Source organism: Aedes aegypti, chromosome 2 (genome assembly GCF_002204515.2).
Source record: "Aedes aegypti strain LVP_AGWG chromosome 2, AaegL5.0 Primary Assembly, whole genome shotgun sequence".
Taxonomy (NCBI): Eukaryota; Metazoa; Arthropoda; class Insecta; order Diptera; family Culicidae; genus Aedes; species Aedes aegypti.
Window position 1 is genome coordinate 103,739,938 of NC_035108.1, and position 14,079 is coordinate 103,754,016.

General features: G+C 43.1%; 1 protein-coding gene and 1 long non-coding RNA gene across 2 annotated transcripts; both read left to right on the forward strand.

Annotated features, from left to right (window-relative positions):
• Positions 1 to 15: 15 nt before the first annotated feature.
• Positions 16 to 992, forward strand: LOC5578256 (dynactin subunit 6). Its single transcript, XM_001663735.2, has 3 exons — positions 16 to 155; positions 217 to 673; positions 734 to 992. Exons 1-3 carry the CDS (start codon positions 139 to 141, stop codon positions 833 to 835), a joined length of 576 nt encoding a protein of 191 aa, XP_001663785.1. The 5' UTR covers positions 16 to 138; the 3' UTR covers positions 836 to 992.
• A 3,711-nt stretch (positions 993 to 4,703) lies between these two features.
• LOC110675163 lies at positions 4,704 to 5,273 on the forward strand. Its single transcript, XR_002499296.1, has 2 exons — positions 4,704 to 4,895; positions 4,976 to 5,273. It is a non-coding gene; the product is annotated as an uncharacterized LOC110675163 (long non-coding RNA).
• The last annotated feature ends 8,806 nt before the right edge of the window (positions 5,274 to 14,079 follow it).

A 14,079-nucleotide genomic window follows, 5' to 3' on the forward strand; every position in this document is an offset into this window, starting at 1 on the left:
GTCAAAATCAGCTGTTTTTGATTCGCTCGTAAATCAATAACAACGATTACAGTTATTCGTGTTTTTCGTAAACAGTGACTTCATTGCATTATAATTTTGGTGAAATTTTCGTCAATAATTCAAAACGGCATCCCAAAGATGAGCTTAAAAAACGAGTATGTAACATAGAGATCTAGTCGCAGTGTTTTACTTCAATACCAAACGTTCCCCTCGCAGCATCAAAATCATGCCCCGCTCGATGGTCTGCGAGGACAGCAATCTGCGTGGGGACATCACCATCTCCGGCGGGTGCGTTATCCATCCCAGCACGACCATCATTGCCGAGTCAGGGCCCATCGTGCTGGGCGAGAACTGCATCGTGGAGGAGTACGCCACGATCCTGTACCGGATTCCGAAGCACCACCCTGCCTATCAGAGTGTGCTGGACGGAACGGTCAAACCGTTGATCATTGGGCCGGACAACATCTTCGAGGTGGGCAGCACGGTCGAAGCGCTCAAGATTGGCGAACGGAATTTGTTCGAGTGCAAGAGCTACGTTTCGGCGGACGTAGTGGTCACGAATGGGTGTGTGATTGGGGCCGGATGCCGGCTGGTGGGAGAGCAGGTCCTGGCGGAGAAGACCATCGTCCATGGGAGGCAGTGCCAGATGCGGGAAGCGATCGAGATGCAGAAGGTAAGACGATATGGAATTACTGATTCAGAATAGTTTTAACATTTGATTCTTGTTCCACAGACCCAGATGGTGCAGATGGATTATTTGCGGAAAATTTTGCCTAACTATCATCACCTGAAGAAAGCTACGTACGATCCGAAGAAGGTTCGGGCGCAAGTTTGAATTGTTTCCATCGGAACAATGATCATGAATTATTAGAATTTCAACGTACTTTTATTTTATATTATGCATAGGCTAACTTAAGGAAAGAATCAAATATTCGTTTCACTTTATTCCAACTTAACTGCACATCAATATATATTAATTTCATCAAAAACTATTCCAAGCTAGACTTATGTGACTTTATGACCGATTTATGTTATCAAAATAATCAATATTAATCCTTATATTCTATTTAATTTTTCAGATGGTTATTTATGGGCTGTCCCTTAATTACGTCAGGGTAGTTCTATAACATTCTCCAGAAAAACCGTTCCCAGAATTCCATTCCCCAGAATTAATGTACAAGAGAGTCAGCTTCATTCTATTAATGTCATTTTAACCTTATTTCCGGAGCACGGGAAGATCATTCGTGACAAAAGTAAGGGGCTCAAAGTTTATCCCTCCCATGTTTGCAAGTAAATTCGGGCATGTCAGCGAGAACCGACAGTTCTTCACTGATGGGTCAAAAATGGATGATATCACTGGTTTCGGTGTTTACAACTTTTTTCATACCGCCTCCTTCATGCTTCAAAAGCCATGTTCTGTGTATGTTGCTGAGCTAGCAGCTATGCATTACACCTTAGAGTACATCCGTTCTCTCCCACCCGAGCACTTCTTCATTTTTTCCGACAGTCTAAGCCAGTGCTTCCCAACCTTTTTCAACTTTCGCCCCCTTGAGGCCAACATTTATCTAGAATCGCCCCCCTGATATGTAATTTCAATGTTTTATGTAATTAAAAGCTGTTCGTCAAAAAATGTCTTTGACTTGCATGTCTACAAAATCTACATTTAACAATATTTTCTTAAATATCGATATCCCAAAATTATTAGGAATGATTTACTATATTGCAATTTATAAAAGCAATTTTAACAATATTTTGCGTGCATTACAGGTTACTGAATCAGTTTTTGATACAAGTTCAGCCCAGTTTAAACTATTTGAATGTAATATATGCAATGCATATTATGCATAGGCGCCAACTTGTGACGTAGTAGGGGGATGATTCGTCAATTGTGATTACATACTGATTTATTTTTTATTTATAAAATTACTTTTTTTTCTAACACCAAGAAATATTTGTCTCTAAAATGATTTGTACCATGAGAAATGATAAGAAAGAATGCAACTGAATGTTCTTTTTTTCTGTAAAAAAGCTGACGAAAGAAATATTATCTTACTAATCTCAATGTTCATGCATAAAAACATCCTTATATAAAATATTTGGAATTTGCAAAAAGTTTTTAAAATTCTTAGATACATGTTTTGTACATTCAAAATATGTTGTGTTTTAAATGTTATCTGTGATCAAACATCTGACCTTGAAAATCTCAAATACCGACCATTCTTAAAATTCACATGATATTAAAAAACCTGAATGCATGTGTTTGACAATTATCAAGTGTAGTCTATCATAATTTAAAAATGACCCTAATGGGAGATATATCAATCCAAGGTAAAATATTCCTAGAATTAGTTATGTTTGGAATTGATTAACCTTCAGATGTGTCTCCTAAAAAAATTATGAGTAATTATTTGCAAATGCTCCCGTGTTTTTCGCCCCCCAATTTTTTTTTTTGCAATTTTTCGCCCCCTTGAGCCTGGAAATCGCCCCCAGGGGGGCGAATTCACCCACTTTGGGAATCACTGGTCTAAGCTCTTGTCGTAAATTACACTCATCCGCCAAGCTCTACAACAAAACACAATCAGTTTTAAAATAAATAGTGTGGACGCCATCTTACACACGTCCGTTTACCTCAAAATCTATCCAAAGAATCCGCTTCAGATTAGCAACAAACTCGGAGCAGCATTCTAATCTCGTCCTTTCTCTCTTTAACTAGAGAACCACATTCTGTAAACATATTATGTCTGTCTTCCTTCAACGTCAGCCGCTTCCATTTTCCCACATCTGTCTCGTTATGTCGACTATCAGTGATGCCAAATACTTATGAATAGACCGGAATAAATGAACCAAACTTTTTTAACCGAAGACATTTTTAATATTTCTATCTTTATTCCTGGCCTCGTTCTATATACTACAGCTCTCTGGAGGCTGTTCGATCAATGAAGCCGGTGAAGCACTCAGCGTACTTCCTGAATAGAATACGCCAAGCATTGAGTGCTTTGTAAAATCGCTCTTACACTATTACCCTAGCTTGGGTCCCTTCCCATTGCTCCATTCCGGGCAATGGGAAAGCGGACTCTCTGGCTAAGGTAAGCGTAACCCGTTCTGAATCACAGTTTCAACCCCAACCCGATTCAGGTTCGACCAAACTACAATTTGCTTGAAGTTGGTTTGTTTATGTGTTGATCACCGATCCAGTTCCTAAAAACGAAAATGACATATAATGTTTATAAGCACCGAATATTACCCTAGATGTTTTTCAATAAAAGATTTAGTAAACTTACACAAATACTATTCGCTCCCAATACGACAATTCGTCCAGTGGGGTGTGCTGCTGTCGTCATGATGATGGTTGACGAGAGCAATGTCAAATTCATTCATGGTTTCAAAACATTCGGAACAAAATATTTATTTTCACCGCTTACTTCACTTATGTATGAAATTGAATGAGACCTAATGGTAGAGAATTCATTTATCTACCCAATGGTATTTTTAGGGGCAGCGGAGAATGTCCCGAAGCGTGTTTTATTCAAGCGCAAAAATCGCTCAGGCGAAAGGTCCAATGAAACTAACCTCACATATCCTGGTTTTCCAACCTCAAACTAGTGCTCCTACCAGCCGGATCTCCATTTTTATGAAAGTAGCGCAATAATACACAAAACAAACGTATGTAGAACATAGAGAATGGATATTCCTACCTTTTCCCCTAACTGTTTCACTGTGAACCGTCTTATATCAGGAAAATAAAACATTTTCCCCCACAGCGGCATGTGATGAATGCGTGAAAAATCAAATCTCTCATCATCTGACTAGTTGCGCTACCAAAGTATAGATGGCTAACAGTATGTTGCGTTTTGCGATTGGAAGCGTATAGCTTGCAGGTGAATTGTGTATTCTGGAATGTGAAATTCTAGGAAATGTTTTAATCTAAGGAATGAGATTCTGCGGAACGGAATTATGGGGATAAGTTCTCTGGGAAATGTTATAGAATCGCCCCATACAAATTATTTTTTACTTTCGTACGAAAAAAAAAACATGGGAGAAGGGGAGTTTGAAAATCTTAAAAATTATGTTATGTAATTAATAGACGTCCCCTTAAAAAGTTTGTTCACAAAGTTCATAACGCCAAAAATCTCAATTTTTGACACCCACTTTCCTCCTCGTAACGCATTTTTATGCCTATTTTTTAAATTTTGTGTGAGCTGGAACATCTTAATGGGTAGTACGTTGTTCATAAGTACTGAGCAAAAAGATAGGACAAGAATCGGTCAAGGAATGAATAATTACTTGAGCTGTACGCTGCTGGTAAGTAGAGCCGATTTCGTAACATCGGTAACACCTGCAATGTAAATCAAATGGAGCTGTTACTTTTCCAAACAAAAAAATGTTCCACTCAATTATGCGTAGTATGCACCTGAAACGTAATGCGCTCAAGTAAAATTTCTCTTTTTTACCAAAGTAATTTTGACAGCCGATCCAGTATGAGCAAAGTGTCACTTTTACTTGCGGAATAATTGAGCGGCACATTTTTCCGTATACGGAGAAAACGAAGTACTCAAAAATAAGTTTTTTTATACTCAAAATTGAGTAAAGCAGTCGAACTGAAGAAGTGGGTAAATTTCATTCTGTCAATTACATACATTTAACCCAACATTTGAGTTCTCTATCGAAAACTCAAATTAAAGTAAAAATCAACTTGTTCAATTTATTGCAGTCATTTAGGCTGCGCTCTAGCCGTTGGGTAATTTAAACACAATTTTGGATGAAAAAAAGTAGCAGCCACTTTAAAATGTCAACACGGATCATTCCATGTTAGTCATCGTCGGTGAAGGATAAATCGTGATCGTTTCTAAAAAATAGTCGCAAAATTGGTGGATTAGTGTAGTGATTTTTTAAAGGTAAGTGTCCTTGACTTAGTTTCCTCCGAAGAGTCCAGTTTGCCGAAGAAATTAATATCGAACGGACTTTTTCTTTTCAGATCCTCAGTTGTCCTGGGTCCACTATCATAACTACTGTTTGTCGTCCCTGCCACTCGTTGTGAACGATTTCCGGAACCGAGATGCTGGTTACTGATAAAAGAATTACCGCACTGATTTCGACAGATGGCACCCCGCTCCGAGCTTTGTTTTCCCGTTCCAGCCACCCAATGCCACCGCCTAATTGCAGTAAATTTTCACACCCGATACCAAATGTTTTTTTTGCACCGTGAACGTCGCTCCTGGCATCCACATCGTTGACTAAAAGCTTCAAGCGAATAAAGGTTTTTTTTTAATTAATCTTTTGGTCTTTATATATCACAAACACATGCTTATTATATCAATTTTGTTTTTTTTTGTTTTGGATTTCGCTTCGTATGGAAATACCTATTTTTGAGTTTTTACTCCCAAGTTAACGTTGAGTAAAAATCACCCACCGATTTGATTTGGTACAATTACTCAAATTTGAGTACTAGGCTATTTACTCAAATTTGGGGTAACGCAGTAACGTGCCGAGTTGGGTCAAAAGAACCCAAATTTGAGTATGTCATTTTCTCCGTGAGGAAAAGTGACAGCTCTATTTGATTTGTTCAGCAGGCGTTACCGACGTTATGAAACCAGCTCTACTTCTCAGCAGCGTACAGCTCAAGTAATTTCGGTACACGGTTGTTTGTGAATACCCTTTAATGGGTGAAAAAATACTCTTTGTCGAATAGCTATTGGAGGTGCACTGTTGCACTGCTACACATCAGCACGCCCCTCGGTGTGCACAACTGGAGAATGCAACTCCATGCGACTGCAGAATCCATCTCTGCTAAACCGGCAACAGCAGCAAATGTTGGCGGTTATTTTTCACTACTGTTTTTCTCATCGACGCGTCCAAACGTGTTTTCATTTCGCTATTAAATAAAAGTTGTTCAAAAGTATTTCTCGCGAGTTTATCTTTTCGTGCTTCCTATCCCGATTCCCGTACGCTGTTCTCTGCTGCCGTTTGTCCACCTGCGCCATCAGGTTATGGTCCCGGCTGTGGAACGGAGTAGAAAGTGCGAAAAGTGTTTCCGGCCAAGAGAGCCAAGAGTTGCGTAAGCCAGTGATTTCCGCTCCATGTGAACATTTTGCTGTTGGAGCGAAGACAAGTGAACCGCGAAAGAGCGAATAAATTTTGTGTGAAAAGTGGACGCTAAAATAATAAACAATGAGTGATGCCAAGTTCCAGATCCCAAAATTGAATGGGATGAACTGGCAAACGTGGTGTGTGCGGGTGGAAATGCTGCTTTGCCGTGAGGACCTGTGGCGAGTCATCGAGGAAAACCCTCCGATTGAAGAAGAAGTTGGTGCCGATAAATTCGCCGAGTGGAAAGTTGCCGATCGGAAAGCGCGAGCTACGCTGGTGCTGTTGTTGGAGGATAACCAGCTGCCGCTGGTGAAAGGCAAAACGAATGCCAAGGAAGTTTTTACCGCACTCCGAAACTACCACCAGAAAACATCCCGCTCGGTCCGTGTGAGTTTGCTGAAGAAGCTTTGTTCGACCAATCTCCCGGAGAATGGTGACCTTGAGCAGCATTTGATGACGATTGACGAAACTCTCGATCGTCTCACCGCTGCTGGAACGGACCTGGACAAGGACACGCAAATATGTATGCTGCTCCGCAGCCTGCCTCCCTCGTACGACAGTATCGTTACGGCGCTCGATTCACGAGCGGATGACGACATTTCCCTGGACGTGGTTAAGGCAAAGCTGATGGACGAATACCATCGTCGCCTTGAGCGTGGGGATGTTAAGGTGAAAGCTGAGAAGGCAATGCGATCGACGGAAAATAAATGGAACAGCGGTAAGGAGTCTCGAGTGTGCCACCACTGCAAGAAGCCCGGCCATCTCCGCCGGAACTGTAGGAAGCTGCTTGCCTCCAAGTCGGGAGGCGAAAATAGTTCTAAAAGTGAACCGAAGAACGAAGGGGCCAAAGCCGCCCACAGTGACAGCCGCAGTGTGGCATTCACTGCCGGTGAAAAATGTTCGTCGTGGGTAATCGACAGTGGGGCAAGTGCCCACATGACCAGCGATAGGTCGTTTTTCGAGGAGCTGCGGGAATTTCCTGGCGGCTGGATTACAGTGGCCGATGGCAAGAAGGTGCAAATCCAAGGAGAAGGAAGCGGATTGCTGATCGGCGTTGATGACAACAACAAAACGGTGCGTATTACCATGGCGAATGTCAAGTACGTGCCTGGGCTATCTACTAGCTTGATTTCCGTCGGCATGCTGGCGCAAAAGCAGCTGACGGTGTGTTTCGACGATACGAGTTGCCGAGTGGTCGATTCTGCTGGCTACGTTGTTGCTATGGGTGGTCGTTGTGGCAACCTGTACTACCTACGGTGCGGCGAATCTTCGTTGAAGGCCAGCGACGGTCATCAGCATCTGGTGAACTGCCAACACCAGTGGCATCGCCGGTTGGGCCACCGCGATTGGGCGGCCATCGAGCGAATCAACAAAGAGCAACTAGCGAGTGGCGTAAAGGTGAGTGATTGCAATCTAAAATTAGTATGTGAGTGCTGCTTGGAGGGCAAATCTGCCCGTAGTCCCTTTCCTCCGGTGACAGACCGGAAATCATCTGCCGTCTTGGATATCGTGCACACAGACTTGTGTGGCCCGATGAAGCACACGACGCCGAGCGGTAATCGGTACGTGATGCATATCGTGGACGACTACAGCAGATTTACCGTTACGTATCTGCTACGAAACAAGAGCGAAGCTGCACAGAACCTGAAGGATTATGTTCGCTGGACCGCGAACATTTTTGGCCGCAAACCGAAGGTGATCCGTTCGGATGGTGGTGGTGAATTCGACAACGGAGAGCTTCGTCGATTCTACAAAGAAGAAGGCATCAAACCGCAATTCACCACACCGTACACGCCGCAGCAGAATGGAGTGGCCGAACGAAAGAACCGTTCCATCACTGAAATGGCTACGTGTATGTTGCTGGACGCCGGACTCGACAAGCGTTATTGGGGCGAAGCGGTGTTGACAGCGACGTACCTGCAGAACCGTCTGCCCTCCCGATCTGTCCCTAAGACTCCGCACGAGCTTTGGTGGGGCCGCAAACCGGACTTGAGTCATCTGCGGGTCTTCGGTTCGCACGCCTACGTGCATGTTCCCGATGTCAAGCGTAGTAAGATGGACGGAAAAGCAACGAAGCTAGTTTTCGTCGGATATTCGCTCGAGCACAAAGGTTACCGTTTTCTCGATCCGGAAACGGAGTTAATCACGATAAGCAGGGACGCAAAGTTTTTGGAGCTCGGAAACGGCACGTCTTCCGTCGAGATTCCGATAGCTGCGTCAGATCCTGGTATGCAGCCGGCAGTGGACAGCGAGATAAAGCTGATACCCTTTAAGGAGGAGGATGAAGAGCTTCCGGCGAGTGAAACATCAGGTGTTAACGATTCATTCGAGTCTGCAAATCAAGAGGTCGAGCCTGCGGAGGACGTTCGACGATCCCATCGGGAAACGCGCGGTAAGGCTCCGCGACGTTTCGATGACTACGTACTGGACTACGACGTTGGAATAGCTGCTTGCGCCATGGAAGAGCCATCAACTTTCCAAGAAGCCGTCGAGAGCCCGCAATGGCGTCGGGCAATGAATGATGAAATGGAATCGCACAAGCAATGCGGTACCTGGGAACTCGTGCCGTTGCCGCCTGCACGAAAGCCAGTAGGTTCGAAGTGGGTTTTTCGTCTGAAGCGGAACGAGCACGGTGAAGTGGTGAAGCATAAGGCTCGAATAGTAGCACAGGGGTTCTCCCAACGCCCTGGCGTTGACTTCGAGCAAACGTTTGCACCGGTTACGTGTCATGCTACCCTGCGTACGTTTTTGACTGTAGCGGCCAAGAGAGGTTTGACCGTTCAGCATTTCGACGTTAAAACCGCTTACCTCTACGGATCGCTAGAAGAGGAGGTGTTCATGAAACAGCCTGTTGGATACGAAGCTAAGGGAAAGGAGGAGATGGTGTGTCGGCTTAAACGTAGTATATACGGCCTTCGCCAGTCGGCAAGGTGCTGGCACCGAAAATTGAACGAGATCCTGATGAAGTACGGATTCAAACCAGCTGATTCTGATCCGTGCCTCTACATCAAGCAAACAGCAACGACTATGGTTTACCTGTTGGTCTATGTTGATGACCTGCTCATCGGATCGTCGGAAGAGGCTGAGATTGCGAAGCTTTTCCAGAGTTTGCAGAAGGAGTTCCAGATGACAAGCTTGGGTGAAGTGCACCATTTCCTTGGCCTGGAAGTGAGTCGCGATGGTGATCGATACAAGCTACGTTTGGGAACCTACATCGACAACCTGATCAAGAAGTTCGGCATGGTGGATGCGAAGCCAGCTAGATCCCCAATGGACGTTGGCTACCTGAAGGCCGAAGATACAAGCCAACCCATGGACGACGTGACGAAATACCGGAGCCTAGTAGGAGCGCTTCTCTACTTAGGCGTTGTGGCTAGACCGGATATCGTTGCAAGCACAACGATTTTGGGGCGGAAATTCTGTTCGCCCACTGAGACTGACTGGAGTGCAGCAAAGCGGATACTGCGCTACCTGAAGGGTACCCGAGACTTCGTGGTACAACTAGGAGGAGATCAGCAGCAGGACTTGATCGGTTACTCCGACTCCGATTGGGCAGGAGATACCGGTACGAGAAGATCGACTTCGGGGTTCGTATTCCTGTTCGCCGGCGGCGTCATTTCTTGGGCCAGCCGAAGACAATCCAGCGTTACACTTTCGACCATGGAGGCCGAATACGTGGCGCTCAGCGAGGCCTGTCAAGAAGCCATCTGGCTGAGGCAGCTGCTTCGAGAGTTCGGCGAAGGACAAGCGAAGCCTACAACGATAATGGAGGACAACCAGTCCTGTCTAACCTTCGTGAAGAGTGAGAGGCAGAGTCGTCGGTCCAAGCACATCGACACGAAGCAGCGGTTCGTTTACGAGCTGTGCGTCACGAAGGAGATAAATCTTGAATACTGCCCGACTGAAGAAATGCTAGCGGACGTCTTCACAAAGCCGTTGGGTCCGCTGAAACACAAGAAGTGTTGTGAGCTGCTGGGATTGGTAGGTAACCAGTGAAGCAGTTCCACATTGAGGAGGAGTATTGGAGGTGCACTGTTGCACTGCTACACATCAGCACGCCCCTCGGTGTGCACAACTGGAGAATGCAACTCCATGCGACTGCAGAATCCATCTCTGCTAAACCGGCAACAGCAGCAAATGTTGGCGGTTATTTTTCACTACTGTTTTTCTCATCGACGCGTCCAAACGTGTTTTCATTTCGCTATTAAATAAAAGTTGTTCAAAAGTATTTCTCGCGAGTTTATCTTTTCGTGCTTCCTATCCCGATTCCCGTACGCTGTTCTCTGCTGCCGTTTGTCCACCTGCGCCATCAATAGCGACCGGATCTGTCAGAAAACGAGTAAATTCATATATGTAAAACGGGTAAATAAATACCCATTTTCGAGAAGCAATGGCTGTTAAACAACGGGTGATTTTAAACCCATTTATGGGTGAAAAAATAGTTGGCTGACATCACCTGCAGCTGTGCGCAGTTTCGGAGTTTTTAAATAATTCAACTCGCATTGATGTTACTCTTTGCATGCATCGTATTTCCCGATGGAAACATTTAAAGAAGTGGTAAGTTGTGACTTCAAATACTAAGCGTTATTTAGAAAAACTGATTATAATCAACAATAATAATTTTCAGATGGTTCCGTTGCTCCTGCTGCACGCATCTTGGAGGACCAGCATCCTTGAGAATACATAATTGATTAGTGTAATAACACTATGTGTGTATGTATTTATTAATAAAGTTTATATAATAATGATTTTTACAAATAAAACTGCATTTTCCGATATTTTCTTTCAATAATCGTAATAATTGATGAAATTATAAATGTCCATATCTACCATTCACAAAAAGGGTAAATTTTTACCCTTTTTACGTCGTGAGCACGATTTACAAAGTGGGTAAAAAAATACCCATCCTTTGACATAAACTGCCTTTACCCGTTAATGAGTAAACAGGGTTTACCCATTAAATGGGTAGAGGCACTTTTAGCGGAAATGGGTATTTTTTCACCCATTAAAGGGTAATCGCAAACAACCGTGTACACGGTTGTTTGTGAATACCCTTTAAAGGGTGAAAAATTACTCAGTTTCAAATAGAACATGTATCTGTCAAAAAATGGGGGAATTCAGAAATACAAAATGGGTAAATAAACACCCATTATAGTAAAGCCAATGTAGATTAAAAATGGGTGTTTTAAAACCCTTTTATGGGTGAAAAACTAATTAGCACACGTTTCATAAATATCAGTTGTTGTCTTGTGCGCAGTTGCTAAGTTCAAATATAAATTGTTTGTTTTGGTGGCTGTTTGGGCACGTCAGGAGTTAATCATCAATGTTAACTTCCTTTTCCCGATCAGCCTAGATAGCCGCGTAGTGTCGGTAGCGGTTGTTTCAACTGGCTAAGAATTAACACTACGGACTGCCTGTTCCGGTGGTAAAAGTCCACCTCACAGGTGACCCCTAATTCATACGGCTTTAAGCTTACCGTGCCAAAGAATGAATGGTTAGGGGGGTCTAAATAAAACCTAGCCGCAAACGGAGCCTGTGGAGTTCCAGGGCGCCCTCTACAGTATTATGCCCTTCCTGTGCTACCCGGAGCAATGGTGCAGGTGACCTTGTGTTTCTCCGAGATAATCGGCTGCCCTTCTTCAGTCTCAAGCCTGAGGCTAAATAAGGGTGGGATTATTAAAACATTGTAATTTAGTTTAAATTTTCACCTCTATGGTTTCGCATTATGCGTTTTATGCAGTGTAATCTGTGCTTTTCGCCTTTGGCGACTTTTAAGAGCTACCGATCTGGTTTTTGTTCGCTGCTGATCTTTTTCGTTCTGAGATGGCGAAAAGCTTAATCCTGCCTAGTTTGGGTAGTGGCTACGGCTAGGATAGCTTAGTTAGATCAATCTCCAGCATAAAATGTCAGCAACGATCAATCTTTGTAGACTCATGCAAATGGTACAGCTCAAGTGGCGGTAGTTCAAAAACCTTACTTTTGTGAACTTTTATCTAGGTAACCTAGTGGACCCAGTTTTTGCTACTTTCAGAAACATGAAATGGCATACTCGCGTGCCATGCCTCGTGCATACGTGCTCGTGAATAGCGCTGACGTCGCTACACTCATTTCTGAGTTAACAACCAGAGATGTATGTGCTGTCACAATTGATATTTCTATATGTGACCTCAATAGGAAATACGTCTTTCGTTTTGTGGTGTATTTACCACATGATGAACCATCCCCAATGGATGATTTCAAACGAGTTATCGTTCACTGTCTATGAAAAGGCCTTCTGCTGATTGTGGGCAGTGATGCTGATACTCATCACATCATCTGGAGCAGCTCAGATATCAATTTGAGAAGCTCCAGTCTGATGGAATGCTTAAGTAGTTCTAATCTTGGATTACTTATTGTAGGAAATCGCCTACATCTCTATATGAACATAAGAATGTAAATTCGCAGACTATGCATTTGTTATACTCCACAAACTGTGAATTGGTTGTGACCAAATTCCATGGATTTTCTCCGTCCATTGGAAATCCTAGTGATTTGGATGTTCCCACTTCCGGTGAATTGGGACACAATTGTCCTTGCTTTGAGTGATCTCAAAATTGCTTGTCACTTTGCTTATAGAAAATGTTCCCCACAACTCCCTTCGCGGGACGAGTGGATGTCTGTACATTACTGAGCCACTCCAAAGGTGGCTAAGTATTTAACAAATCTGTCAAAGCAGAATTGCAGTCGCTTGGTTACAACCTTAACTGGCCACTGCTGACTCAACTATCACATGGCAAATATTCAGTGTGTTGATACATTTGTGTGTGATAGTTGTGATTCCGATTATGGAACTTCTTATCACCTGATATGTAACTGTCAAGTTCTCGCGTAATGGCGATTCCAATTACTTGGTAAACACTTATTAGGTGAAACTGATTTCAGTAACCTGAATCTTCAGGACCTTCTGTTATTCTTATCCCGCTGTGGTAATGAGCTATAGGCTCTCTTTACGCTCATGCGTTTTGCAGTGCCCTTTTTAGGGCGCTGTTCGAACCCATTGTGGTATGGAGCTACATGCTCTTAATTCGCTTATGCGATTTTCCCTCTTCAAGGGACCCCACTCCTATTTCCTCCCATCTTCCCCTTCCCTTTCCTCTCCCATCGGGTAGATGATGAAATAGGCTCAAACATGGCGATGGCACAAATCTCCCAAATGGCGGGGAACGTGCCTCTGGAGCCGGCCTTCTGATACCTTCTGATACCTGATACCATTCACAAAAAGGGTAAATTTTTACCCTTTTTACGTCGTGAGCACGATTTACAAAGTGGGTAAAAAAATACCCATCCTTTGACATAAACTGCCTTTACCCGTTAATGAGTAAACAGGGTTTACCCATTAAATGGGTAGAGGCACTTTTAGCGGAAATGGGTATTTTTTCACCCATTAAAGGGTAATCGCAAACAACCGTGTACACGGTTGTTTGTGAATACCCTTTAAAGGGTGAAAAATTACTCAGTTTCAAATAGAACATGTATCTGTCAAAAAATGGGGGAATTCAGAAATACAAAATGGGTAAATAAACACCCATTATAGTAAAGCCAATGTAGATTAAAAATGGGTGTTTTAAAACCCTTTTATGGGTGAAAAACTAATTAGCACACGTTTCATAAATATCAGTTGTTGTCTTGTGCGCAGTTGCTAAGTTCAAATATAAATTGTTTGTTTTGTTTTAGTTCCACTATTTTTATACAATACTTGAACAAGCAGTAAGTTATGCACTTATAAAGCATTGCAATAAACTAATATCAATATTATAAATTCAATTTGTACTGTCGTTGTTCCTACAGGCTATAACAGATGCCAGGTGATTCCAGCCACCGTTCAAATAACGGAGCAGATGGTGTGAAAATCAAATTTACCTAGTTGATAAGTAATTGATTTTGTAAGTCATTGATTTCTATAATAAAATCCCCTTATTTTTGACAATTTTATTTCAATGGTCTTTTTTAGTT